At 44.4% G+C, this 24,252-nt stretch overlaps 1 protein-coding gene across 7 annotated transcripts in view; it reads right to left on the reverse strand.

Moving 5' to 3' along the window:
• Positions 1-24,252, reverse strand: part of ATP9B (ATPase phospholipid transporting 9B (putative)) — a 166,296-nt gene that overhangs the window by 30,057 nt on the left and 111,987 nt on the right. For 6 of the 7 annotated variants that reach the window (XM_061131110.1, XM_061131109.1, XM_061131113.1 and 3 more), the window contains 3 exons: positions 13,671-13,813; positions 6,080-6,192; positions 3,329-3,574 (listed from right to left, as the gene is read on the reverse strand). In XM_061131110.1, the coding sequence (XP_060987093.1) occupies positions 3,329-3,574; positions 6,080-6,192; positions 13,671-13,813 (502 nt within the window). The remainder of the gene's footprint in view (positions 1-3,328; positions 3,575-6,079; positions 6,193-13,670; positions 13,814-24,252) is intronic. The other variant, XM_061131112.1, reaches the window with a different exon arrangement.

Raw genomic sequence — 24,252 nt, forward strand, 5'->3', positions numbered from 1 at the left:
AGAAATGTACACATGAACAAAAATAGCTACACCCTGAAATAATAGTTAATACGGAACTTAAACAGGTGAAGGAGAAAATGTTACTAACAACAGCAGGTTCGCAGGTTTAAGTCACTGAAAATCTCACAACCTATCGATCATTTTGAGCCGAAATGACCGGGGTCTTGGGTTTACGTCGCGCTGGGCTTGCTCAGTGGAGGTGATGACCTGGCGCCTGAGGCGCTGCCCCTGAGCTGAGTTGGTGGCGCCCGTTGGTGACATGGGCTTGGGCTCAGCTTCCACAGCTGCACTGGACACAGAGCTCACCAGGGCTGGGTTTTAACTATGTCCAGGAATTTCTGGAACATATGTCTGCTAAGCGGGAGTTTGCTATGCTGAGGCTGTACTGGCAAAGGGACAGGCAAGCGAAACTTTCTACTCTCTTGGAGAAAATGAAATATTGATCACTTATCATAAGAAACAGCGACCGGGGCCTAAGTAGACTGCAGGTTCTGAATACGAAATCACTCCTGCTCTGACAGCCCAGCCCCTGCTGCACGTGACAGCTTCAAGCACGCTCGTCACTGTAAGTGTGCAGGGACTGTGCCTCGGACAGCCTCTCCCGGCTTGAAGTCAATCCCCAGACGCCATTCCTGGAACAGGAGAAATGCATCTGTGCCCATGCAGAGGTAAGGCAGAAGATGCTCTTTTCAGGAAAATGAACACGAAGAATTGCTGCAATATGAGAGACTCAGAACCAGTACATTCTACTCAATAAGTCACACTTTCTGAAACTAAGATGACACAGGAGCCTAAGCAAAGCCTAAGCCTAGGGATTGTGAGTATGGTGTTGACACAAGTATATGAAGCTGGTTAAGTCTCCTAAATGATAAGGTTGCTTATTAACTGCACACATGCTGACAGGTCAAGGCTGAGGGCAAGCAGAGAACATCAACTGAGCCATTTCCCTGAAAAAAGCTCCAGGGTGCAATATTCTAAGCACTTTATTCAATAAAAAATGCTTTTAAAACAGTATTTTGGTGATTGGGAAACAGTGCCATCATCTGTCAACCTAACTGTAGCAAAGCTCAATAAGTGAAATAATGAACCGTTTAGATGATTTTCCTTGGGCTCCAGGGACCTGCAAACACTGCATCCACAAAGTGCTTTAAAAATTATGATGAAGTCAAGTCTTTTCATTTTCAGATTTAAAATATGGGTTAGGGATTTCTTAGAGGTTATTTAATGACCTGCCATTTTTAATCATTGTCCAATTTCTCTAAAGTAGGAAGAAATTTTCAGATAAAAAATTTAAATATAAGGTTAGTAGTTTTAACTTAATTTTAGAAATCTTTAAATTAGTGAAATCTCTCTCTATTGTGAATTCCTAATTTAAAATTCCAAAAATTTAAAAAAAAAAAATCCAAAAATGTTGTAACCCAAAAAGCTAAAGATAAAAATTCTAAGTATTTTAAATAAAATTTGTATTTATTTTTGGAAGGTAATAAGGTAAACATGTAATATAAGATTTTTAAAACTTCCAATAAAATTTTCCTTGGAAAATATCTGTGGTCTAAGTGGGAAAGAATATGTTTTCAATAAGTAATCACATGGAACTTGAGAGGATTTCTAGACCGCTAGAATGTGAACAGTGTAACTCCTTCTTTGCAAGAAAAACAGTGGTGGCGTTCCCCTCCGGTGCGCATCCGCTCCAGGCCAACCCAAGGCCAGGCCAGCAGCCTGGACACCTGACCCCCCGCCTCCGCGGCCCAGGCCCCACGTCCACGGTGACCATGAGTGACGTGTGTTTCAGGTGACATGCGTGATTCCAAAGGCCAGACTGAGCTCTGGTCGAAAAGCGGTTTCTACACACCTGCTGGTCAATGTGGTCTGTAAAGCAGAGCGGGGGCGTAGGGACGGGACCCCGCGCTCTCGCCCGCTGCGTCACTCACCAGGGACGTGGGGCCGGGGGGTGTGCCCCGAGGGTGGCTCGGTGCTCCACGCCCTGGGTCCCTGCTCTGCACAACGGCTCAGCTATGCTTCAGGGCGTCCCCACGGCTGACCACAGCCCGGATCCCAGCTCACAGGCGCCCCAGCACTTACTGGGAAGACAGGCACTGAGACTCACAGAAGGCAAAGGCTGAGCCACAGGGCAGGCTCCCGCTGGACCTGCTGGGGAAGCCACATACACCAGTGGATGTGACAGGAGAGAAGCAGACTCACAGATGCAGAAAACAGACGAGTGGCGACCAGTGGGGGGAGGGGAGGGGGAGGGGCAGCCACGGGGCGGGGAAGAGGCACAAACCATTAAGTACAAAACAGGCTACAACACGGGAGGCACAGCCAACATTTTAGTTACTATAAATGGAGCATAACCTTTACAAACTGTGAAGCACTGAGCCACCAGGCAAGTCTACCTTGTACACCTATAACTGAGATGGTATATCAGCTGTACTTCAGTTTAAGAAAAAAGGAAGAACCTCTGTAAGGAGAGCTTCAAAAATTTTAAAAAAAAAACACAGCTGTGGTAGGAGCTCTGTCAATGCCCTGAGCTGCTGCTCCACTGGGGGTTCACCACGAGGAAGTCAGGACAGGCTGCAGGCCCTGCGCTGTACACCCCGGCTTGCAGTACCAGGAGAGGGACCGACTGGGGCGGTGGGCCTCAGCTGTGGTACGACCTACTGGATTTCCAGGACGGAGAAGAGCTGGCCCCACCTGCAGAATAAACAGCACTTCTAGAACTGAGCTTCCCAGGTGGCGTTAGTGGTAAAGAACCCAGCTACCAATGCAGAAGATGGAAGAGACGCGCGTTTGATCCCTGGGTGGGGAAGATGTCCTGGTGGAGGAAATGGCAACCCACTCTAGTACTCTTGCCTGGGAGTCCCATGGACAGAGGAGCCTGGCGGGCTATAGTCCACGGGCCGCAAAGAGTTGGACACGACCAAGTGACTGAGCGCACACACACACACATACTGTACCTAAATTGTAGCAAAATACCTGGAGATTTGATTCGCAAGCCTGGTGATTCCCTTGGTGAGAGAACATGGGAGGACGCAGCCTGCAGACCTCATGGTATTAGCAAGCAACCTGGCTCTGCTCCCCGCCTCCCTGGACCCAACCCCAGGGCACTCTGGGATGAGAAGGCACCTGCCTGCAAGGACTGGGTGAGGGCAGGGGTTGGGCCAGGAGGGCGCTGGCCTGTGGTGAAAGTCCATTCTGCAAACCACGGACAAGCCTTCCTCACCCGACGAGAAAGACAGAGCAAACACTCCTGGCAGAGCTGGGAGGAGCCAGGGGAGGTGCTGTCTGTGCCGCGGGACTGCCCGGGATGTGGCCCTCGGCGACTGACCTCGTCGGGGCTGGAGGCCTGGTAGGTGCGGTTGTCGTCACTGAAGTCCTGGTCTGCCTCGGCAACCTCGGTCTCGCCAGCCATGCCACAGGCCTCGTACACGGGGGTCACGTTGTGACACAGGGCAACAGCCTTCACGGCCTCGTGGACCCGGCTGCTCACACTCCTCCTCACCTTGGGTGCTGACGATTGGGCTTTCCTCGGAGGAGTTGAAGCAGTGCTGCTTCCGCCAGCCTGACACTGCATCTGCAAACACGGACGTCACAGGATTAGAGGCAAGTAGGCACACACTGGAGTTATCCACACACATGCCTGTCACAGACGGCCACGCCAGGCCCGAGAGCAGCTGGGACGACGGCCGCCTGCACATGACCCATGGGGCAACGACTCACCTGGGGATCCTGGGGCCACAGGGTGCTTGGACATTTCCCGGTTGTCCAGTAACCGAAATATTTGCTATGGTACTCAAAATCTGACCGTCTCCTTTTAGTAGATTCACGGCAGCCTGGCATGCATGTGCCCAGTCCTTAACAATTCCTGTTTATCCACCACTTCTAAGAACAAAGTTATGAACCAAATAGAAGACTCACAAGTGCTTTCCTTTCTCCTTAAAAACCGTGTGCATAAAATGGTCTGAGGTTAAGAGCAGGAAAAAGCATTTAGGATGGTTCCCTTAATACTATGGACTTATTGGCTTTGCATCAGTCTCTGAAGTTAAGTGTCTGGTTTGCAGACAAGGAGCACTGGATACAGTAATCGCCTCTTGACGGCCAGCCCTGGACACACCGCCCCCACCCCCTCGCCAACCCTATTCACCTCCTCCTGGGTGGGACCGCAGGAGGACCCCGACCCAAGGCCCATCAGATGCTTCTCCATGGAACCTAAGGGTAACTCCTGACGCCCCTGGAAAGCCTCTCCTCTTCCCAGCCGCCCGTCAATCACAAAGCCGGCTAATGAGGGGGTGGCCCCCTGCTCAGCTGGTGTCCCTTCCAGCCTGTGCCCCCCCACACACCGTATCCTGACCACACGCCCACACAGCCGCCAAGTGGCCCTGCTCCTGCTGACCCAGGCTGAGCGCCTCACTCCACTCAGGATCCCAGGGTGTAAGCGCGATCAGGCTGCACCAGACTTGTGTTCCATTACAGTGGACTTAAGACTGTCGTCATCTCATTAACACTAACAACCAGAAGGCAAGGAAGAAATCCGTTTCACATAAAAAGCTGGATAACCAGCCAACGAACATAGCTTTCACTAAAAAAGGTTTGTAAGATTCTTCTTAGGTGGGATACTACTTGCTGTGTCTATATGACATCCTTTCTGCTTTTAATTTTTTCTAGTAAAATAACTTATTTGGAGCTACTGAAATCATATTCATGGATAATACAGGGTGTTTTTTTTTTTTAAGATGTTACCTGGTACTACTTAATCTAGACATAGATCACAAGAAGGGAAATTACGTAGTCTTCCATTAAAATGTTTTTATCTATTAATAAATATTCTAGGTTCCAAAATATTCTGTATTAAAATGAATGACATCCAAATTAATAAAGTGCTTGACTTTATGTGTTCGTGCACAGATGAGTGCTTCTGGGAGTGTCTGATCATACATATCATACACACACACTCAGGTAAGGCTGTTTTCATTTGACAGCATCTCAAAACTAAAGTACATGCCAGACTGGTGCACTTCACAGAAAAAAAGAGATGGTTTTCACAAAACTGAATATAAGGCTGAAAACATACTTTGTGTTCTTCTAAGGAAGAACTGCAGAGGGCAAGGAGAGTTCAGTTCAGTCTGTGAAAAAGCAAGGGGGGACACAGTGGCCTCGGCAGGTATGAGCAGCAGTGTGGCCAGAGAGCCTGGCAGCAGGGAGACCCATGAGCATGGCCACCACGCACGGGGCAGAAGCCGGGAGGTGAACAGCCTGGCAGCAGGGAGACGGGTGAGCACGGCCACCATGTGCAGGACATGAGCTGGAAGGCGGCCGTGTCGGCCCTGCTCTGTGGCCCCTGCCTGTGCTGGGGACCCGTGGCCTTGACACCCCTAATACCAGGAGCCTGAAGGATGGGGAGGACCGCAAGCCCTGATGCCCCGTGGAGAGCAAGTGCTGTACCTACTGGGCTGCATCCTGACACAGAAGAAACCGTTCCTCCTCCTGTGACTCAGAGGGCCTATAAGGCTGCTCTGAAAAATATTAAGAAACCTATCCTTGTCCATTAGAGATCCAGACTGCATATTTACAGAAGAACTAACGTGGTACTCTGTCCAAACCAACGTGCTAAAGGACAGTGGTTAAGATGAAACAGGTTAGCTGTGCGCTGATGATCGTTGACAGTGAAAGGCAGAAAAAATCAGGTTGTCTACTTCTGTTTACTGAGAGGGTTAAAATATATCTTTAAAAATATGAAGAAGTCTTACTGACTACGAAGAAAAACAGAAGGATTAAGAAACATATTTATTGCCGCATTCCACTTAATATTCTTAAAAATACTGTGTTTACCGAGTAATTTTACAAATAGTTCACTAAGGAAATTTAATACAAACAAATGATTTAAGGTGGTTAAGCCTATGCTTATACAATACAGAAATTGTTAACATTAGTCCCAAGACTCTTGCCTGATTTATAAATGAGTGGCGTGTAAAGCCACGCTGTGGCATCCCCGGGGAAGGCGCCACGTTGCAGCTCGACACGTGCCAGGCCCAGCAACCGCAGCAGCACTGGGCACACTTGCAGGGCTGGGCCTGCTCACCTGTGCATAGGCGTTCACGAGGTGGTTCTGGATCTCATCCATCGTGTCCGTCCCGTAAGACACGGTGCCCAGGTGCAGCCGCTTAAACACCATCTCGTTTTGGGTGAGGGTTCCTAGGAGAGAAGCAGCAGGACACCGTCAACCTAGGGTGCTCACTGGCGGGTCAAGGCTGCGCCCCAGGTCACGCCCAGGGCTGGCTGTGCCCTGCACCCCAAGCACGCGCCATCACACAGAGCGTTGCCGAGTGCTGTCCACACCATCCCCGTTTACTTCCATTTCACTGTGAGGACCAGAACGCACTTCTTGCAGCATCAGGTTCCTTTTTAGTAATTTCCAATGGGTTGGGGCAGGGGGGTCTGGTTTTGCAGAGAAGTCCGGGCTCTGTCTCCTGGCTCATACCTGCTGCTGGTCCAAGGCAGACTTGCCCCTTCAGAGAGAGATGGGTGGGAAACTGGAAAAGTGACCCACAGCCGAGATTGGCACGTCTATCCCTGTCACATGAGTCTGTTGTGAACCACGAAATATTTTCCACTGAACAAAAACAAAGCACTCGAGCCTGGGCACCATGTGAGTCGCACAGAGAGAAGGAGAGGAGGCAGAGGCGCTTTCTGGCTGCTCTCCAGCCTGTGGGCCACCCTGCATGCCCTCCTCACCCACCCTGGGACAAACCACCACCTGGGAAAGCCACTTTCAGGAGGGTCCACGGTTTCGGCCTCCAACCAACCAGATACACAACAGGCACAGTGAAGTACCAGCGTGACAGAGGGCAGGCAGAGGGGAGGCAGTGTATTAAGAACCTTGGTGAGCTCTCACTAACAGTGCCACAGGAGGTCCCAACGTTACTCACGTTATGACCCTGATAGGAGACTGCAACCACCGTACGTGGATCACTTACTATGAAAACGTGCACACAAGCACGGGACCTCAATATGAAATCACGCACACGAGCACAGGACGTCAATATGAAAACACGCACACAAGCACGGGACCTCAATATGAAATCACGCACACGAGCACGGGACGTCAATGTGAAATCACGCACACGAGCATGGGACCTCAATATGAAATCACGCACACGAGCACGGGACCTCAATATGAAAACACGCACACAAGCACGGGACGTCAATGTGAAATCACGCACACAAGCACGGGACCTCAATATGAAATCACGCACACGAGCACGGGAGCTTTGCTCTTCCCGCTCTACAGAAGGACAGCCACACAGGGCGGGGGTCAGGTAAAAGCCCTGTGAGCCCGACCAAGACTGCAGGCCGGCCCAACACCTGTGGATCCCTGCACTTGTGTGGAAGCACAAAGGAGGGGTGCCCTCGGGCACTGACGCAGTTCTAAGTGTGAACATGACAGAGAGCCATGTGATCACAGCACACGCTGGATCCTTCTCGTGGATTCTTGCCCTCCGCCTCTGCCCTTGATTGGAGATTTACTTAGAGACTGTTTTGACAAATGCTCTCAAAAGAATGTATGTAATGCACATTATATACTCGTACATATATGCTGCGCCCAGGCCTTCTCGTGGCAGAGGGGGCTACTCTGCAGTTACGGGTGCGGCCTTCTCATGGCGGTGGCCTCTGCTGCTGTGGAGCATGGGCTCTAGGGCACACAGGCTTCCGCAGTCGCTGCTCACAGGCTCGGGCGCCTGGCGGCACATGGATCCTACTGGACCAGGGATCAAACCAGTGTCCCCTACACTGGCAGGAGAACTCTTAACCAGTGGGCCAGGAAAGTCCCCCATCCCTGCTTTAAATGGAAGTAACCACGGCATGGAGAAGTCAAAGCAACGCTTGCGGTCAGGCTGTTAGTGAAACACTGAGCGAGACAAGAACACAGACCTCTGATGGCAAACTGCACGTCTGCCACTGCGTGGCGCTGCTGCAACCCGAGACCTGACTGACAACCAGGTTCGTGTGCCAGTATCTGTGGAGCCACTCAGAAACACACCACCTCCTCCATGAGCGTGCCGTGCTATGCATAAAAGAAAGAACTCCTAAAGTAAACACAGCCTGACACGTGACAATGAGAGCAACAGGGAGTGCTCGGCATCTGACATAGGCCAGGTACTGACCGGATTGTCCACTGGCCTCAGAGAGCAGCGGAGGGGCGAGGCCCGCCCAAACAGGTCTCCCTGCAAGGTGACAGGGACATGGAGTAAATGGCTGGATTAAAATAGTTACTCATGGACTCCCCTGGCTGCCCACTGCTTAGGAACCTGCCTGAAAGTACGGAAGACACAGCTTGGATCCCTGGGCCAGGAAGGCTCCACAGGCCGCGGGGCAGCTAAGCCCATGAGCCCCAACTACTGAACTTGCATTCTAGTCTGGGAGCTGCAACTTCTGAAGCGCGTGTGCTCCAAAGCCCGCGCTCTGCAACAAGAAGCCACAGCAATGAAAAGCCCCTGGACAGCAACAAGGACCCAAGGCAGCCAAAAATAAAACAAAAAAATAAATAGAATTAAAACCAACCAACCAACCAAAAACAGTGTTATATCTTATGGTGCAGGAATGGAAACAAAACTTTAAAAACGACAAGACTAACTTACCAAACCATTTAAGTAGACATTCGACACTATTTACTGGGGAGTCACACATTCTACTTGCAGTACAACAGGCCTTCCCGTGAGCCCTGCGCCGCTGGCACCAGCACGTGTGCGGAACCTGGCCTGGCCAGCACCCCACTGTCCCCCTCCCTCACACCCAGCCACCCGCGCCAGCAAAGTGCACCAGCGAAGCTGCTCACGCTGCTTAACTGAGGCCCCACTCGGGCTCACCAGGCAGGAGACACCGCCGTGGTCCTCTGGAGGCAAGTCACCAGCACACACTCTGTGCGTGTGTGCAAACTGCTGGGCACACCTGTGCTCTGGTGCCCTTGGAAACCAGGGAGACGGTGCTTCCATGGGACAATGCCACCGTCCGAGTCTCAGCAAGGCAGCGTGCTGGGCAATGGGAGCTATGATTACAATGCATCCAAGAACCTGTTGTTTCAGAGGGTGTTTCAGGAATGGCTTTGTTCTACATGAAGACAAAAACTAACAAAGGAATTAATGTATTGCTTTAACAGGCTGCACCCAAGTCCAGTTTTAAAATTTATGAATCCTCGGCAGCATTGTTCTCAAACAATGGCATCTTGGGGGCGGCGGGGAGAGGGGACGTCCTCTCAGCAGGTTCGGGGCAAACGGCCTGTCCTCCAGTTTCAGCATCATTTGCGCGTTGATCACACCACGCCTAGTATTTCTGGTCAGTGTCAATACGCTCTGCGTCCTGGCAGCTAACAGATGTCTACCCTTGTCGAGTGAATTACTTTATGTTTCACGCACTGGTGGCCGCAGATGTGTCACTATGGCAACATCATTAATTTCAGATCTTACCGGAAACGTGCACTCCAATCAAACCTAATTATAGCACACAGCTTTCTTGTCCAGGAGGAGGAAACTGTAATGCAATTATTGGAATACTTCATTTTCTGTTCTGCTGTGGCAAATGAGAGACACCCTGATGGACGCGTCTCGTCAGAAAGCTTATTGATGAAGCGCAAACCCAATTTACAGCCACACGAAGGCCCACCTCACAGCTCCACCAGCCCCGTGAGGCTCCTGACAGCAGCTCACCCCCGCCCCAGCCTCCGACGGGAGGTGCGCCCACACCCCACTCATCCTGGGAGCCCTCACGGGCCCTCAAGGAAGGCCAGACCAGGGAACTCAAGGACACCACCGCACAGCTACATCAGGAGATGAAAGCTTCCAGTTTAGAAAACGAAATGAAAAATATTTTCTCTATTTTATACAATTATTCTGTGTTCCTTTTTTCCCCCTTAAATCTCAGGAACCAAGATCATTCATCTAAAACCTAAAGAAGCGCTGTTCTAGTCTTTTAAAAGTAGCAGAGTGAAATGTGGGAGAAATGAAGCTTTGTCTTTAAGACTCTGGGCAAAAACCACTTATCCTTACCCTGACTGTAACTCCAACTCAATAAAGAAAAATGGAGGAGCTACAAAATGATAACCCCATTATTGTTTAAAATGCAAAACAATAGTTAGCCTTTGGAAGACAAATAACATCACAAAACCTTGACTTAACGACATCACACCGGCAGACACAGAGGCTTGAGCTGACCACATGCTCTCAGGCACGCGCTTTGTCTGTACACTTCTGTGAAAGAGCAGGTTAGTGCCACCCAGGGCGATCATATGCGATGGCCACACGAGGACTTCTAGTCCTGACAGCACCTGCTCCCCTGGGAAGAACGACGTAAACTTGGCACTGGGGCAGGAGGTGACCGCAGAGGCCCTGAGAGGGGGCAGGAGTGGCGGCTGGGGGTGGGGGGCCAGGCCTGAAGACGCACTGAGCCCCCAGCCCCTCCCGGGCCCGTCTGCCTGGAGGGACACGCCCTGTGGCTGTCACTGCTGCATGGGCCCCCTGAGAGGACCTCCACGGCACCGCTATTCTGGCAGGGACGCTCTCTCTTCACACGCACTGCTGGCTCTTGTGGCCAGAACTTCGCTATGAACACCCAGAACGTGCTGGAGAGGATGAGGACGCGTTAGAACCCTTGGGTGCTGCTGGCAGGAATGTAAAATGGCGCAGGGCTGCTATATCACCTGGTGCAGACGCTTCCCCAGGGAACAGACACTTGAGGCACAAATGCTGGGCTGACTGGGCCAAGACCCGTCTAACAAGGCAGCCTGCCACGGGTCGCTCCCGCCAACTGCGACCAGACTTGGCAAATCCTGTCTGCGCAGGCACGTCAGACATTTAATGGAGCAGGAATGACACCCTCCTGCATTAGGATGTCCTACTCAGGAGAACAGAGTGTCCATACATTTAATTAGGTCTTGGTAAGGAGAAGGGACTGGCGAACCACTTCAGTATTCTTGCCTTGAGAACCCCATGAACAGTATGAAAAGGCAAAATGATAAGATACTGAAAGAGGAACTCCCCAGGTCAGTAGGTGCCCAATATGCTACTGGAGATCAGTGGAGAAATAACTCCAGAAAGAATGAAGGGATGGAGCCAAACATCCAGTTGTGGATGTGACTGGTGATAGAAGCAAGGTCTGATGCTGTAAAGAGAGGAGATCCAATCAGTCCATCCTAAAGGAGATCAGTCCTGGGTGTTCATTGGAAGGACTGATGCTGAAGCTGAAACTCCAATACTTTGGCCACCTCATGTGAAGAGTTGACTCATTGGAAAAGACCCTGATGCTGGGAGGGGTTGGGGGCAGGAGGAGAAGAGGACGACAGAGGATGAGATGGCTGGATGGCATCACCGACTCGATGGACATGAGTTTGAGTAAACTCCAGGAGTTGGTGATGGACAGGGAGGCCTGGCGTGCTGTGATTCATGGGGTTGCAAAGAGTTGGACACGACTGAGTGAATGAACTGAGCTGAAGGTCTTTCAAAGTTTAAACACACATATCCACATAATTCTTACCCATTTTTTGTTAGAATTTGTTTTTTAACTCTTTATACTTTTTGTTGCTATTCTAATTGGCATTTTTAGAATTAAGTGTCCTCATTGTTGATGGTATAGAGAAATGTAGTTCAACGCTGATACTGAGTTTATCCGTGTTAATTAATTAACTAAGCGGTCTCACCACTCTAGAAGCTCCAGGGGGCTCTTCGGGTTTCGAGGTACACAGTCATGAACCTGCCCTCTCTGGGAACAGCCTGCCTGTCGGCACTGAGACGCTCATCTACTGGGGGTGGCTTGCGTTCACCGACAGCCATCCACTGGGGCGGTGCTCTCTGCCCAAACCTGCTGGCTATGGACTGACCACCTCTCCAGGACTCGGCTGGTTCTGGAGACATCTCTGACATGTCTGTAACATCTCGTAGGGGTCTAGGTTTGCTGTCTGCCTGCTTCTTCAACCAAGTTCCAGCTGTTTTCCAGAAAGAGCTTAATCTCTGGATCAGTTATGGGCAGTTTGTACGTCTTCCAGTGTTGTCCAAGGCTAACTCTCTGAAGTTTTCTCCCATCAGCGCAGTGAGGCTGGGAAGACACTTCCTCCATCTACTTTCTTGACCCTGAGCTCTTCAGGTCGCTATTTCTGAGTTTTTTTTGATTCACTGAGCATCACCTTCCAGGTAGATTCCTCAGCGTCCCACAGAGACAAGCCCTAATGAAAGCCAAACACAATCCGACAACTATTTCTGACTGAGCTGTAGGACACCTGTAATCTTATGAAGGCTGTCTGCCACAGGACACCGAACCATCACCTTCAGGACACGGGGTGTCTCTCCACTGCCGTCAGTCTCCCACGTCTCTCTGGCAGGTCTGCTCACTGCCTTCACATGTGCCCGCATGTTCCTAAAGTTTGCACCCACATGTTTTACGTGGACCTCTGCGATTCTAAACGGAGTAATTCTTCAGTCTATTTCACATGTAAGGGAGTGACTTTTATTCCTGTTGCTATTTTAATCTGTAACCTGCCACTTTACTGATTTCTTATTTTCAGCCATTGACTTCCTTGATTGATTGCTATATTTGTAAATATTTGCTTCTTCTTTTGCTTGTGGATCTTTCTAGTTCCTGGCTCACAGCAGTAGCTGGAGTAAATGTCAAAGCCTGGTACACGGTAGTCTTTCTTCTTCCTGACTACATAGTGAGGATTTTTCTAATATTTTATTAAAAATAAGGCTGAATTGTAATTGAGATGTATTTTCTTTGTTGCTGTTTCATTGCTAAATTGTGTCCAACTCTTTTGCAATCCCATGGACTGTAGCCCACCAGGCTCCTCTGTCCAAGGGGTTTTCCAGGCAAGAATACTGGAGTGGGTTGCCATTTCCTCCTCCAGGGTATCTTCTAGATCCAGGGATTGAACCTGTGTCTCCTGCATTGGCAGGAGGATTCTTTACCGCTGCCAATGGTATGGTAAAATATGGGAAACCCATGTTTTCTTTACCATTTATAGATTTTATTTCTAGTTGGCTAAGAATTACAAAGGAATTTACACCGTGAATCAGCCAATCAAGAAGGGATTTTAACCCTTAGATATGGCTCTTGTTATAGTTCTGGATTCAATTTGTCATTTATTTAGTATGTTATGGATTGACAAGAATTCTTTGATGAAAAAATTAAAAAATGAAATAAAGACAAAGCAAATTTGGAGCAGGGAACCCTATGGAGGAGAAACATTTGTAGAGAGGCTCTTTGGAGAATGTTACTGTTAAAACATCAAATTCACAGATCTTATTAATCCTCATTTTCTTCTACCAGTTTGTAACTACCATTCTATAATAAACAAGCCCTTTTAGCGCTTAAGAAACTACCAAAAAGGTGTAACACAGGCAGCAAATAAAACAAAATCACAAGTGTAAGGATATGGAAGTTCAAAATACAGAAATAAGTCTTTAAAAGTCTCTAAGAATTTCACATCTCGCTAATTCTGATGATCCTGTTAATGTCAGAACAGGGAGATTGGCTCGAGGCCAGTTTCGCTGTCAGTCTGGGGAACTCTGTGAACTCAGCACTCTCACACATGTGCATACACACACCCATAAACACGTGTGGGCACAGACAGGTCAGGGTCCCCCCACCCCCACCCAGACGCCTCCAAGTGCACGTGGGCAGAGTGGCACCTGTCTTGTCGGTCAGCAGGTACACCAGGCGCCCCAGCTCCTCCGGGATGGTGCTGGTCCGGACCACGGTGCCGGGAATGTTCTCATCTTTCATGATCATCCACCCGTAGGCAGCCTTGCCCATGTCCAGGTTCACACGCAAACTGCCAAAGAAAACCCACTGCAGTAGTTAGTGACTCAACACCTCATGTCCATCATGCTTTCCATAAAAATTTATTTACAGAGACATGCATTCTCTGTAATTTGAGGTGAAAGAGATAGATCACAGTGGATTTCAGACTTTAAGAGAAATGAATTTGTTGACACCTAAGTCGGCAGGCCCCTTCTCAGCCAGTTGCTCATCCTTCGCCCATCAGCCTGGTTTGTGATGCAGCTGGATGGACCTGGGAGAGGTGGACCGCAGTGTGGGTCCAGGCTCAAAGGGGCCAGCAACACGTGGGAGGAAATTGCCCCGAATCACTGAGCATCAGTATCTGAGAGGGGTCTTGACATCCACCCCCGTGATTCACAAGAACGAAGGAGAAGCTCCCCCACGTGGAGGAGGCCATGAAGGGGAGCAGGCTCGGGAGGAGGCCATGAAGGGGAGCAGGCTCGGGAGGAGGCTGGGCGAAGGCCCTCCGAGCACCAGCCCCTGAGCATCACGTTCATAAAAACAGAGCAGAGCCGCTGCATATGAAGGAAAAACGCCTGCAACTAAGACGGTAGATAACATCACACAGGGAGGAAGCAGAGCTATGTTCACTCTGATTCACACTGGGCATCCTGATCAAATGTCAGCCCAATAATCCTCATTTATAATGCCAAAAGTTTCTAGAAGCTCAAACTTCAAACACCAAGTTGACAGAATAATTATCATCACTTACTTCAACTTACTTTTTAGTTAGATATTTAACTTACTTTTTAGTTATGTTCTAATTTTATGTAACTTTAAAACACAGGCCTCTGTTCATCTTGTATTAGATTGGCCAAAAAGTTTCTTCTGTTTTTTCCATAAGATGACTCTAGTAGCACTTAGTTATCTTTAACTTCACTGACACAATTTTGTTAATATTGTATTGTGACAGTTGTCATAGCATGCATAAAAAAAAAATGAACAAAATCACTGAATTTTTGTGTAGCCATTTTAATATTGAAGATGGAAAAAAAGCAACATTTTTGGCATATTATGCTTTATTAGTGTAAGAAAAGAAAAAACACAACTGAAACACAAAAAAGCTTTGTGCGGTTTATGGAGAAACTGCTGTGACTGACCAAACATGTCAAAAGCGGTTTGTGAGGTTTCATGCTGGAGATTTCTCACTGGACGATGCTTCATAGTTGGGTAGACCAGTTGAAGTTGACAGCAATCAAATCGAGACATTAATTGAGAATAATCAATGTTATACCACATGGGACACAGCCAAGATACTCAAAATCAAGTTTTCAAATCAAGTGTTGAAAACCATGTGTACCAGCTTGGTTATGTTAATCATTTTGATATTTGGGTTCCACATATGTGAAGTGAAAAAAACCTTCTTGATCGTATTTCCACATGTAATTCTTTACTGAAACGTAATGAAATGTTCCATTTTTAAAACAAATTGTGTCAGGAAATGAAAAGTGGATACTGTACAATACTGTACAATAATGTGGAATGGGGCAAGGGAAATGAACCATCACCAACCACACCAAAGGCCGGTCTTCATCCAAAGAAGGTGACGTTGTGTACATGGTGGGACTGGAAGGGAATCCTCTATTATGAACTCATACGGAAAACCAAAGGATTAATTCCAACAAGTACTGCTCTCAATCAGACCAACTGAAAGCAGTGCTCGACAACAAGCCTGGGGAATTAGTCAGCGGAAAACACATTAGCTTCCATCAGGATAACGCAAGACCTCAAGCTTGTTTGCTGACCAGGCAAAAACTGTGACAGCTTGGCTGGGAAGTTCTAATTCATTCACTGTATTCATCAGACATTGCACCTGCAGATTCCCATTGATTTCAGTCTTTACAAAACTCTCCTAGCGGAAAAAGTTTCCATTTCATGGAGGACTAAAAAATGCACCTGGAACAGTTCTTTGCTCAAAAAGACAAAATATTTTGGAATGATGGAATTATGAAGTTACTGCAAAATGGCAGAAGGTAGTGGAACAAAATGGAGAATATGTTGTTCAATAAATTCTTGGTGAAAATGAAAAACATGTCTTTTACTTTTACTTAAAAACTGAAGGAACTTTTTGCCAACCCAATACTTTATAGTAACACTTTTTGTGAACAAAAAATATATATTAAGCCTACTATTTTGAGTATTATAACAATAGATTATAAGGAAATAGATACTATATACATATTTAAGTTCATTATATTACTAATTTAGCAGGTGTGAAATTTTCTAGAGACCTATCCAAATAAGCGGGAAAGCGGCTGCCGTTCTAGATGGCCAATTGAATCAGAGGCAGTTACTACCTTCACCGCTACATACCGTTGTTTCTATTCAGTCACTAAGTCCTGTCTGACTCTTTGCAACACATGGACTGTAACCAGGCTCCTCTGTCCATGAGATTTCCCAGGCAAGGACACTGGAGTGGGCTGCCACACTCTCCTCCAGTTACACATATAAGAAAAATGAAATAAACTATCTTCACAAGCTAGTGTGTTCAGGAGTGTCACCAAGAGGAACATGAACCTGCTTTATGCCATGCTGAGAAAACACGAGGTTACTTTTAGAACATAGAGGTCATCTTAGCAGTGGCACTTTCTTTCCCCATGTTTCTTCCCCACAGCCACAGAAGTGTCTGAGGGGGTAGCCTGGACCCTGCACAAGTGAGGTGCGCAGCGTGGGCCGTGGGCAACCCCAGACCCCCCAACACAGCCTGCTGCATTTAAACTTAATTTGTTACAATTAAACCCGCACATTTATCAGGACCAGGTGAGCCAGCTGCAGGGCACACCAGGCTCCTCAGGGAGTGAAGCTACCTAAGATAATTCACACATATTCCTCCAAAGAGAGGCTTATTTTTAGATCCTAATCTGAGCAAAAGAAAATAAAAGTCATTTAAATGACAGGCTTTATCTAAAGTAATCAAAACTTTTTCCCGTAAACAGTCATTTAAAGGAAAAAAGCTCAGATGTAATTTTATCTGATTTCTCCCTCCCCCAAATGTTTCATTTTATGATTCTTTAAAATTTTCATGACACACCACAGATGGCAAGCAATGGTTCAACAATGTTTTCACCAGGTGATTCACCCATGGCTCTCAAACTCAGGGACCACCTGGACCAATGCACCTGCAGGTGGTGATGGAGTCAGGCTCACATTTCCTGAATAAGTCTGTAACCATGAATCTTGAACTTGGGTGAAGCTGTTTCAAGACAGGTAGTAACTACAAGTACACAGTTGAGAAGTAAGGGTATTTGTCTTGGAAAAGCATACTTCCATTTCTTATCTCAAATGATTCCTATAGTTAGCTTTTCAAATACAACTGCAAAGAAACAAACAAAATCCAAATAAACCAAAAACAACAAACACCACATAGCACACAAACATGTTATACCACGAACAAGAGCCAGAGGAAAAAAATACAAGAGAACAAAACTGGGAAAGGCAAGAGATATATACATGTGACAGGCATGGACTATAAACACTTGGATACATAGGGAAAATTAGAAAAATATTTGTGTGAAATAGGCAAAAATAAAAATGAAATAGTCAATTCCATAAATAAATGAAATTTTAGAACTAAAATAATACCAATAACAAATTTAGAAATTAGTTTAATATCTTATTAAACTATTAAAATCTTATTAACACTATTTAATATCTTATTAAACTAATAAATCTTATAGCCAAAGATGAAATCAGTGACTTGGAAGACAGGTCATTAGGAATATTATTTATTAACAGATTAAAGCAAGAAACAAAAAGGTGGAAAGTACAAAAGTAAAACAGGAGCAACAAAGGGTATGGGTGGGTCTCTGCCCAATCAGCACAGGGCAAAGGCAGGATTTAGAGACAAACTGAGAATGTTCTTGGATGAGTAGAAGAAACCTATCTACAGATTCAGGAATAAACATCTATCCAGACGCACTGTGTCAGAGAGCAGGACAGCATCAACAAAGAGCATGCCTGAAAGATGCTGGGAGGGTCCCAGAGGAGTAGGACCGAAACGAAAAGCAGTGAACAGCAGCCAGAAGAGAGCAAGAGAAACGTGACAACTTAGAAATCTATACACAGGTGAAACTATCTTTCAAGAGGAGAAATCTGGAGTTCCCAACAAACACCCTCACTAAGCAAAAACTAAAGAATAAATTTCTGACAGAAGGAAAACTATTCTACATGGAAGTTCTGAAATGCAAGAAGAAAACATTGATAAATCAAAATTAAGAGGGAATGTATAAAACAGTAATATCCTGCAGTTTAAGAATAACTACAATTAGGATAAATTACAAAAATGGATGAGGTCAGAAGGGGCAAGTGGAGTAAAACATTTGTTAAGATGACATGCAAAAGAAACTAATACCTTTAGACTCTGGGAAATTAAGAATGTTTTTAATTTCAAGGATACATACTTAAAAGAACAGAAACTCTTATAAAACTGACAAACTACTACAGAAAAGGTGGAATTGAAAAAAATAACAAAATGGTAAGAAAAGAGAAAAAATACAGAACAGTTACATCACATTAAAAGCACAATATAAAATAATAGGTTTAAACTAAAAACACAACAGTATTACAGTAATTGTGTATGCACTAAATAGTCAAAAACTATGAGTAGGTTAAAATTAAACTTTATGCTATTTATAAGAGACACACACAAATATAATTACACAGAAGAGTTGAAAGTACAAAGAAGGAAAAAGACATGCCAAGCAAATTAAAGCCAGCTGGCATCACTATATTAACATAAAGCAAAGTAGAATTTAATGCAAAAAGCCTTAGCAGAGATAAAGAAAGTCACTTTATAATGAGAAAATGCATAATTCAGCAGAAATATGTAATGATTTAAACTTGGATACCATCAATAGTAAAGTCACAAAATATATAATACCAAAACTAGAATTCAAAGGAAATCACAATACTGATGGGTGATTTTGTTACCTTCAGTAACAGAAAAGGTTGAGAAAACAAGCAAAGGGTACAGAGAAACTTATGAACAAGATGAACAATCCTGACCTCACAGACTGTGAAGCACTGAGATCAACAATTTAGATTTCATGTTCTTTTCAAGTACACAGTGAATGTCCACAAAAACCAACTAAATATTGGACCCTAAAACTAGTCTCAACATATTTCATAGATGTGCAATAATGAATGGCATGTTTTTTGACAACAATGCAATTAAGCCAACTATGAACAGAGACATACTTAGTCAAATATGCTTATAAACTAAGAAATAACTTTGTAATAACCATGGGTCAAAGAAGAAATCACAGTGAAGATTAAACAATCTATAGTTGACAATAACAAAAATACTACATATGAAAACTTACAGGATGCTGCCAAAGTAGTACTTATATAGAAATGTATAGCCTCAACTGCATATTTTCAAAAAGGGTAAAAATATGAAAACTAGTGAGTTAATCATCTATCTGAAGAAGAAGAATACAAACCAAAGAAGGTAGAAGGAAAGAAATAAAGTAAGTTAACATTATTAAAATAGAAAAATATTACATAGCCATAGGGAATCAATAAAGCCAAGAGTAGGTTTTCCTAAAGACTACTAAAGTTGACAAAACCACTGGGAGACTAATCAAGAAAAAAAAAAAGAGAAGGGACAGAAGTAAGTATCAAGAATAAGGACAATCAATACTACAGATCACACTTAGAAGAAGAGATTATAGGAAAACATTATTAACAAATTTTAATAAATATTTTTGAATATTTAGGTACAGGTGACATATTTCTTTAAAACCATACTGTCCAAAACTGACTCAAGAAGTTAAAAACTTGAAATAAAGTTTTTTGACTAGTTGAAGTTAACTACTTAAACTTTAAGTATTTAAGAAATATATTTAAACCAGTAGAGAAATCAACTCTGTCAAACAACTTTCCACAACAAAAAGTTCAGGCTGACATGGCCTCCTTGATGTGTAAATGCCCAAGGAATAAATGATTACAATTTTAAACAAAAAATATTTTGGAGAAGACTCATTGATTTATTTTAAGAGAACAGCATAATCTTGACACTAAACACCAAAAGACGATGTGAGAGGGAGGCATAAGTTAATCTCACTCAGATAAACCAATGCAAAAACTTCACAAAAATGACGAGCAAATGGAACCCAGCAATACATGAAGAAGTATTATGCCATGACCAAGTTGTGCTTTTCCTCCCAAATAATACATGGTAGGTGTGACATCAGAGAGTCAGTTGGTATAATCTGGCATATGAATATCTGAAGAAGAAAAACTTAAGATGAAAAATCATCTCAAAAGATTTAGTAGAAATATTTTTAAAATTATATCAGTGATTTAAAGACAATTTTTAACAAAATAGGAATAGAGAAAACTTCTATTATATATTGTAAAGAAGGGGTTCTGTAAAAACTTATAGCATCCTCATGATGAAATGTTGAAAGCTCTGCCTTTCACACTGGGAACAAAAGAAGAATGTCCATTATCACTATAGCCACTTAACATTAAGCTAGAAATCGTTGCTACAATGAGAAGGAAAAGAAAGAAAGGGTACAAAAAACTGAAAGAAAGCAAGCTATCATTATCTGCTGACTAGCTGATTATTGAAAAAATACAATAGATTTCAGATTAATAATTAGAATAAAATTTTACCAAAATGGATGGATTCAACCATTTTTATAGAAATCCATTTTATTTCTCTATACCAGCAACAAATATATAGGAAACAGTTCTTTAAAAAAATGGCATTTATAACAGCATTTGAAAAATGTCAAGTATCTAAAAATAGTTCTAACAAAAGTTATGCAAGATTTCAATGAAAGTTTTTAAAAAGTTTGAGATGTTAGACAAGACTTAACACAGGTAAGAGATACTTCAGAGCCACAGTTTGGAAGATTTAGTATGAAATGTAAATGACCAAGGAGAGCCTGCATGTGTGCTCAGTCGTGTCCGACTCTTTGTGACCCCATGGACTGTGGACCGCCAGGCTTCTCTGTCCATGGCATTCTCCAGGCAAGAGTACTGGAGTGGGAAGCCATTTCCTTCTCAGGGGATCTTCCCGACGAAGGATCAAATCCATGTCTCCTGCATTAGCAGGTGAATTCTTTACCACTAGAGCCACCTGGGAAGCCCGAACAAAGAGAGCAAAGGCACTCAATGAACACATGGAGGACGTGTTTTTATCAATATCAACTTATTATAAGGGCTTACGAACTAAGGCACTTTGTTATTTGGTCAGGAAAAGACAAAAAGACCAGAACAGGGAACCCAAAACAGACTTGTGCATATACGAATACTTAGCATATACGAATGTGACATATACGAATGTGCATATACGAATACTTGTGCATATACGAATGTGACAGAGAGGACCCTAGATCATTGGGAAGAGGTGTTTTCTATAAAGGATACTAAGAGGACTGGTATGGAAAAGTGAGTGAAAATACTACTTCACACTATTAACCGCCCCCCCACCAAAACAGGAAACAACAAAAACACTTCCAGTGGTCAGAGAAAACTGATAAACTTCTAGAAGTTAATACAGGACAGCTTCACCATTCTGGAGTAGAGGAGGAATTCTTAAACGTACAGAGTGAAAGCCAACAACAAAACAGAATTATAAAATTGACAATGTAAAATTAACAATTTTATTTATAATTTAACCACTGGGTGAGTAAAAATTCAAGTTAAAGACTAAGAAAGATTATCAGCAGAACAGAGAACTGAAAAAGAACTAACATCCAGACATCATAAGTAACTACAAAGCAGTTGTAGTAACTTCCCAGCGAAGCAGATTCCATAAGGTTTCAAGAGCTGAGAATAATTCTCTGTGCCTGGAAGCCCCAGCTCTGGACTCCCAGCTCCACAGCCTCTGCAGGACATGTGTCAGCTCTGGCCTCAGAGCGATTCTTCCTTTTCCCCCAAATGCAGCACATGCCTGCAGCCAGGCAGCTCTATCAGCCCATTTCCAGCCATGGAGAATTCCAGCCCGTTTCTCCCATGCAGAATTTTGGGAGTCTGGCAGGCTTCTTGTTTTGTCCTATCTCTGTCCCTTCCACTTCAAGATGGCAGTGTTACTGCTGATACAACATTTTCCAAAACTCTGAGGGTCTCTCATGTGTGTCATGGGGGGACCACACTGTCAGACAAGAGCCCCTCCACAGGTCTTTGCTGGACAGGCCCATCTATTCTTCACTCCTGCTGAGATGGCTAAGTGGATCTAAGAGTCACACACCTCCTCTCTTCAGCAAAAGGCTGTCCAGCCACACTCTAGGACTTCCCTCCAGTGCATGCTTTCCACACATTGAATCTTCTAAGGTTAGCATTTTCTGCAGTCTGGAGAGACTGCAAATGTCCCTAGCCGTCAATAACTGAATATCATTCCAAGGTCTAAGTAAGGTTGAAAGTACTCTTTCCCCCAAGCATTCTACCTGGAAAATGAAGCTGTCAGGTTAGCACAAACTCATGATGCTGCAGGAAGGGTATCTGCCCTGTAAATAATTTGACAACAATCTAAGTATTTTCCTTCAATAAAGCTCCAGGAAAGTTAATTTCTAAATTCTCAAGCAAATGTTGTGCCTGTGTTAGCTAACATTTTCAACACTCCCTTCTTGGTGTGCTGACCGAGCAGAGCTCTGGGCAGAGCACCGGGCGTCCAGCCAAGCGGTCAGCTGGTAGAATGAATACGTGGGCATTTCCCTGGCAAGCATTCCCACACCCGCTGATTTGGCTGCTTGACTTAGAGTGAAAGAGGAAAATCGTCTCCCAGGCCACACAAACACTCATCAACGTCAGTGTTTCCATAAAGACACCGTATCCATAAGAGGCCCTCCACTGTTTCTGGGAAGGAACACCGCTGTCACCTAGTCAAATACCACCTTGCTTCTGTTGCCCACATAAGCCTCCCTGCCTCAGTATTGCTAAGACACATGTTTCTGATTCTCAACTAGACTGTGCGGCAGCATTTCACAGGATATGCAGAAAGCACAGTAACCAGAGACAGGTAACGCAAGTCCCTGACCTGAGGGACTTCACATGCGCCACAAAGAATTCTGACAGTTGGCTTTGTACTATGAGAGAAACAAACGACTTAAGGAATACATATTTATTTCTGAATTACAAAAGTAGAGGTAAGTCTTATGCTATTTTCCTTGAAAGATGAAGTAACTTATATCAGGTGACTCAAATAAATTTAATTCTGTAGAGAATTTTAATAAAACAGCTCTCCTTTCTTAAAATGGAAAAGCCTTTTAGAGTGTTAGGTCAGTAGAAGAAAAAGCACTTTATTTTCCAGAACTGGTGGTTTGAAAAAGAAAAAAGAATATTTTAAGACTATTTTAAAATTGATTCTTTGTTAAGCGTAGAAGCATATTTAGTAAATACCAAAATGTATTGCTATTTATATTTTAATGGAAACTTTGCAATGAGAAAACAAACTTGGTTGAATCAAATGTTAAGCCCCTAAATCAGTGTTCTCTATATGTTTTACATTTTACTGTTTCATCCCTTTTGCTGAACCTGTATAATTGCATTTTCACAGTATGAAAAATGAGGAAAACTATCACGCTGAAGTACATGTGAGATATCTCAGAGATAAACAGAGGTGTAGTCATACTTCTGTCCAGTAAATCTCTCCAAGCTTGACTAAGCATGTTAATCTAAATATAAAACTGTTGATGGAAAAACTAGAACAAGCCAGATTTGCAGACAGCCTTGTACCTTTCTCATTTTGTAATCAGAGTTTTTTTTTTTTTTTTTTGGCCCTACCAGTGGCAGGCAGGGTCTTAGTTTCCCACCAGGGATTGAACCCGAGCCTCACACAGTGGAAGTGTGGGGTCTTAACCACTGGACTGCCAGGGAAGTTCCACGTAAGCAGACTTTTTAAAAGGATATATAGACTCAAAAAAGGATATGTGTGAACACTAATATACTTATGTGTAGTAGGTATGCACATTCTTACTTATAAGTCTGTAAGTATATCCACATCTGAAAGGTCTTATAGAATTTATCATTAGCTACAGAGATTATAAATATTTCTTTCTTTCTCGTTATTGGGTATTATCTAATTTTTTACTATAAATATATAAAATGGAAATGTGAGAAAATGATCATTAGTTTTTGTTTAAAAATACTTATGTATTAACTTTCATGACTATAATTAGTATTTCCTATTAATAGGATAAAGGGGAAACATGTCAAGTCTCTTTACATAGTTTACTACAGAGAAGAAGAAATTAAACATAGTCATATTAAAAAACTGCAATAAAATCTGAATATTGTTCAATGGTTTCTATCAAAGACAGAAGTGCCCCAAAGAAGCAAGAGCACTCTTACTCAGCCTTTCTCATTGTACAACAGAAATAGTCATGAAGGACATCACATAAAATTTCAGAGCTGATAAAAGGAAAAGAAACGAAGAAAACAAGATTAATGAAAACAAAGGAAAAAACCCTAAGAAATCCCAAG

The sequence above is a fragment of the Dama dama genome, chromosome 27 (assembly GCF_033118175.1).
Source record: "Dama dama isolate Ldn47 chromosome 27, ASM3311817v1, whole genome shotgun sequence".
Lineage (NCBI taxonomy): Eukaryota > Metazoa > Chordata > Mammalia > Artiodactyla > Cervidae > Dama > Dama dama.